Source organism: Typopeltis vanoorti, chromosome 15 (genome assembly GCF_054136105.1).
Source record: "Typopeltis vanoorti isolate ZY-2024b chromosome 15, IOZ_Tvanoo_1.0, whole genome shotgun sequence".
NCBI lineage: Eukaryota > Metazoa > Arthropoda > Arachnida > Uropygi > Thelyphonidae > Typopeltis > Typopeltis vanoorti.
This window is the reverse complement of record NC_143563.1, coordinates 72,252,512-72,258,511: the sequence shown is the minus strand read 5'-3', so window position 1 is coordinate 72,258,511 and position 6,000 is coordinate 72,252,512. Positions and strand designations below refer to the sequence as shown.

The window sequence follows — 6,000 nt, the reverse complement described above, 5'->3', positions numbered from 1 at the left end:
ATTTTTGATTCATTTAGGTATATTATTATACTATAATTATGTAGATGTGTATATTCAGAATAATATATATATACATATATTCGCTACTATACAATTTTAAATGTCAATACTGAATCTTGTTTTTAAACACCGATTATAGCGTCCTCTATATTGGCTTCATGTGGTAAGATCAATGATTTACCATTAATAACTTGCTCAAAGCTACATAAAAAACGAAAAGTGACCTGCGATTCAAAAAATATTGACGCAACCAATAATCTATAGATTGAAATTGTTTTCAAGCTCTTGTTCATTTTAAGTGTAGAGATCGTTTCCCATTACTAATCTTAGTTCATTTCACACCTTTCGTTTTTTGTTATAATGTTTTCACTTTAATTGACATTAGCAGTGACAAAGTACCATTTGTAAGTGACATCGATAAAAGTTAGTTGCGTGTGACAGCTGAAATGAAATTTATTTATCACTAATGCTTTCAAATTATCGATTTAAGAGAAACAATTTTCGTTTCAAGATTTTTTTTTTTCATCTGGTTTGTAACTGATAACTGATGTTACAAGATTGCTTAGAAGTGAGAGTAAATTGAATATAGACATGAAGTGCAGAGTTGGTTAAATATGGCAATGTTCGAATTTTAATTTGGCATAAGATATTATACTAGAGGATATTATGGATCCATCCATATTTTATAGCCAAATGTAGAAAACTTAAGTTTCGAAATTTACCAGAGAGCTTATGAGAATATAACCTTCTTTGAAGTAATTTTTCATAGTGAAAAACAAGGCAACTCCAATGCCAAAAGTTTTATTCTCTTATGAGAAATTTGCAGGTAAATTTTAAAATTTAATTTTTTTTTAATATTTAACTATAAAATATCGATGGATCTATAATATTATCTATTTTAGTTTAACAATATCAGTTTATGAAGTTGAGAGCGTTATTACCAATTATAGGAATTTATCAAGATATATAAAGTAGACATAGAATGTTAACATTTTTGCTATTGCTGCTGAACTGGATATGCGATCTTTATATATATTTATATATTTGAGATGAGATCTAAATCATACATAATTTAAAATCGCTACTCCTTCAACAACTAACATCAGAGCACCATTTATGTGATACTAAATATTTGAGCTATATTTATATTTATATATTTCTTTAAGGGAAAGGTGAAGGAAATTCATCTCTTGAGATCCAAGCACATTTCCCATACCATTTAAATAACTGTATAACAGTCATAGAGAATTGGATTCAAATTATCTCAATTCAACAATGATGTCTACAGACACTCGTTTCCACTGTTTTTTTTTTTCTTCGTCTGTTTTTTTTTTCCTTGCATTTATAGTAAGTAATACGGCCAATAAACGATGTTAAAGATCAAAAATAATAACGGAAATCCAACACGACACAATTTATCAATGCGTTTTGCTGCAATCTTGTAGGATCCAGTGTATGCTTTTAAGTGCGGGACCTTTTCGACTTCATCTTCTGATTCGTGTTGCACTTTTGTCATCTATCATATTTGAATAAAAAAAAATACAAAACTCGAAATTAGAATAGTCTACTATTGGAAGATAAATATATTTTAAATGAAAATTAAATGTATTTTAAAGATATTAAAAATTTTCATACATTTTTATATAAAATATATTGTTAACTCTTAAAATATTAACAAATAAATATAAAAAATACAAAATTGTTTAAAATTTTAGAATTAATTTAAAGATTTTTAATACACAAACGTTATTTACATATTTTGCTATATCTATCATTTTAGATAATTGTTAAACTGCAATTTCTCCCCTGTGGGGGTCGGGCTAAGAATAGCGCTGCTGTAACCAATGCATGCCGTAAGAGGCGACTAAAATGGAAGCAGAGTTTCGCTCTCTTAGGTTTCTTCCGGAATTTTTCTCCCGGTGAGGGGGGGGGGGGCTTAGATTCTGGGGGGTTTGCCCTGAGAGAGCAATTTGAGTCTGCGGGGAGGGTGTTTTCCGGCGTGGCCCGTGTGAGGCATTGTCGGTGGACGCCTTTTCCTTGAATATGAAAGACTCTGCTCGGTGGTAGGGTGAGCCTGTGACTGAGTGGGCCAACGCTAAGTTGGATGATCTTTCGGCCACTGTGGAGTGGTCTAGGGATCGTTCTAATCTTTAAACAGGACTTTATTTAAAAATCGCTGTAGCCCATGCATGTCGTAAGAGGCGACTAAAATGGGACACAGAGTTTCGCTCTCTTAGGTTTCTTCCGGAATTTTGCTCCCGGTGAAAGGGGGGGGGGAAATTAGATTCCGGGGGTTTGCCCTGAGAGAGCATTTTGAGTCTCTGGGGAGAGTGTTCTCCGGCGTGGCCCTTGAGGGGCCTTGTCGGTTGATGCTTTTCCCTGGAATATGAGCTGCTCTGCTCGGTGGTGGGGGGCCGTCACTGAGTGGAACCAACGCTGAGTTGGATGGTCTTTCGGCCACTCGTATGGAGTGGTCCTGGGGATCGTCTTAATTTTTAAAGAGGGCTTTACTTACTTACCAGCAGCACTGTACCAGGCTTGGCTATTGCTGTTACCCACCTGCCATGATCAGAGCTGAGCTTATAGCTCTATATTACCTCATCCGTACATTTTCTTCTGAAGATAACGGGGAACATGAAAAGCATTCTTGCTTTACCCATCTAGCTCCAAAAAAACAACTACTAATTTCTGTTGAGAATGCAGTTATTTTCACTGTTCCTATGTTTTTAGTAATTTTGTACTTGTTTTAGCAATTTCAGTTTAGGAATCAAAACAAATTCTCCCGATTCGTGGTTAGTCACCTGAACGAAGTAAAGTGGTTTGAGGCTAATAGCTCTGATTTTGATATCAGTTTTAATGCCACTTACCTCCATAATGCTGTCCATATAGATGATGAATAACAGTGAAGACAGCGAGTGTGTCCCTTGTTTCATATTTAATTTTACATCAAAAACCATCTTCTGTATTTCCGTCAATTCTAATTTCTTACTTAAAATTGGACTACATGTTGCTCTCTATAATGTCCCATTCCCATCACATATAACGTTTAAATAATGTTAGATGCCTTCTTTAGATCTACAAAACTTAAATATCGATTCTTGTTATTTTCCCAAGATTTTTCTACGGATTGTCTTCGGGTACAAATCTGATCCTGTCTGGCAAAACCTATTCCGCTTGAACTCCGCTCGTTCTTCCCTAAGTTTCCCTTTCTTAACCGTTCTCTGAAATATACTTGCATAAATCTCAAATGGATCACTCCGTAGGGAAATTTCTCAAGCTTCGCTTTCAATTTTATTTTCCTTTTTTAGAGGTGAAAACTATGAGGATTCTTTTCCATTTATTTGGAAATTCATCGGGTCGGTCTTCTGAATTATCCAATGCTGCCACTAAAAAACTTTTATTTCCATATTTGAGCATTTCTGGTCAAATATAATCTACAGCAGCTGTTTTTCACATTTCAGATGTTTTATACTTCAATTGAATAAGCTACGACATACTCTTGAATGTATGTCTTAGCTTATTCAATGTTATAATCTCATTTATGTCATCTTTTATCATCTGTGATTCTTTTACGCTAATTTTTTACTCCCTTTGTAAGCTTTTCGATAGTCTAATTTATTTATTTTTTATAAATTGTTTGTCTTCTAAATTTTTTTAGCTACTTTTACCTACCCGACCTTTTATACATATATATTTCTCTCTATTCGTTAAGTGCACGTGAATTTCTTAAATCCACCAAAAAAAAAGTTCGATTTTTTTTTCTGCCTTGCAGAGAAGTTCATCACACACTTTCTTCTGAGTCTGAATTAATCAAGGATTTTTTTTTTTTTTTTTTTTTTTTTTTTTTTTTTTTTTTTTTAAGATTTTGCTATGACATTTGTAAGATTTCGTTCTTGTTTGGAAAGTGAATTTTGAAGGGGGGGGGGGAAGAGAAAAGCTAATAATGATCGAATATTATTAGCTTTTCTCTTTTTTCTAAATTTTCACAAAAAAAATTCTACCTGTGTGGAATTCATTTATTCTCATATCCAGATCTCCACTGAGAACAGTTTTTTTTTTTTTTTTTTCTTGACAAATATCTTCCTTAATGACGCAGTTTCTGTTATTCGAATCTGTTAGAACCTTCACTGGGAACAGGGACATAAAAATACATTTTATCATCCACTTATATCTTCGAATCCACTCCAACAGAAGCCGACTCCATTAAAGACGTTTACATGTTTAGCGATGAATCCAATTCGCTATCCTTTCTTTACCTGATTACTTTCATTTAAAAGTTGACAAGATTCTCATCTGTTTTGGTCTTGGTTATTGATAACACTAATTACATAATTAGTTTTACCATCGATGCTTCTTATGTTGCTAATGCCTAGTTTTCAATTCTACTCCATCTGAACACGTTCCAGTATCGGACTCTTCATTGTTTACCTGACTCAGCGCTGATGGCATTAACGGGGACCTTGCTTAACCCGCTAATAATTCGTGATATCCGTTTGATGTTCCATTAGTGTGTAGTCTCAACCAATAGAGAATGCATATTTAGACATCTGTGTCCAGAACGTCCAGCTCATCCTTTTGTTCCTTCATTTGCTGGAAGGAATAATTTCTTATAATTCAATATATATAAACGAAATACATATTCAGTTTGTGTTTCCCACATACACGTTTGTAATTTTAGAAATATTTGACGTTGAATACAAATGCAGCAACATTCATAGGGAACGATAGTTGGAAATTCGAATGGTGTGTTTATGTCGCTGTTAATCAAAGTAGCAATACCGGTACTGGTAAATAATACAGATAACTCGTCATTCATCGTTACTGCAATAATAGGAGATATCTGCTGTTTAACTAACTGCAACATAGAATGCATCAAATTGCGATCTTATAGCAGATGTTTATCCACATTGTCTATAATTATTAATTCCAGCGTAAATATTTTATAAACAAGGGGAATTCGATAACGATTGGGTGGAAAGAGAACAGAGTTCAAATCCCTTCTCTAAGAAGACGTCTAGAATCTTTACAAGGACTTTTCAGCTGAAGGTGAGCTACTTGATCACATGCAGCGGTTTCAGGGCAAACGAACAAACCGCTAGAGAATAACACGTAATTGATATAAGACTGTGGATAGAATTAACAATGCCATCAATAAACCACTGTTTCGTTGCTAGGTTACTTGGTGTGTCAGGTTATTTAAAGTGTGCCGTTTTCACGAAACCAATTAGCTGTTTGTTGCCATATTTTTTTACTATAATCAAATTTTAATTATTACAGTTAAAAAGAAAATTGTCTTTCGCTTGCTTCAATACGTCATTGTTGCTAATAGTGACAGTATTCTAATTGTTCATAGTCACGTGTTTTGAGACTGCTATTTGAAAATTGCAGTTACAAAATCATAATGCTTAACTATTTTGAATGATTTCATATTGAAGATTCTTGGCTTATAGCATCACTATGATTTTATTCCTGTGAACTGATAGATCGGGGCCCACTAAGTAAATATTTCAATGTATTTTTAAAGAAAGTATGTCATGAAATTTGGGATCGATATACTGAACTCGCTTTTGCAGAAAAAAAAAAAACATGGGCCGTCAGAATACTTATCCAAAGTTTATCTCTCGCGTTATTACGTTTCGTTTTATCTTTTTTTATTTTTTTTAATAAAGCAGATAAATACTACGAATCGTTATTCACATAGATAAAAGTAGGAATCGATGAGCCAGCAGTTTACTTTCGACAAACCCCTAAAACAGCGAACATGGATGAGTTATTACTAAAATCTTTAATTTTCAGACTTAGCTATTGGAAATGAAAAAATGCAGAATTCGTTTCATTCTGAATTGTAGGGGGGGGGGGGGGAAGAGAAACCAGGAGATGAATCAGCACAAAGTTTAGAACGAACGAAAGATTGTGCGTTATGAGCAGAAATAAATATATTATGCAAACGTCTCTTTAAATACCATTCGCGATCAATGAAGACAATGGAACTTTGTGATG

At 33.8% G+C, this 6,000-nt stretch overlaps 1 protein-coding gene across 1 annotated transcript in view; it reads right to left on the bottom strand.

Moving 5' to 3' along the window:
- Positions 1–353: 353 nt before the first annotated feature.
- LOC150098879 (glycine receptor subunit alpha-2-like) overlaps positions 354–6,000 on the bottom strand; it is a 117,556-nt gene continuing 111,909 nt past the window's right edge. The window contains exon 9 of the mRNA XM_090404688.1: positions 354–1,516. Within this exon, the coding sequence (XP_090260814.1) occupies positions 1,343–1,516 (174 nt within the window). The 3' untranslated portion in view covers positions 354–1,342. The remainder of the gene's footprint in view (positions 1,517–6,000) is intronic.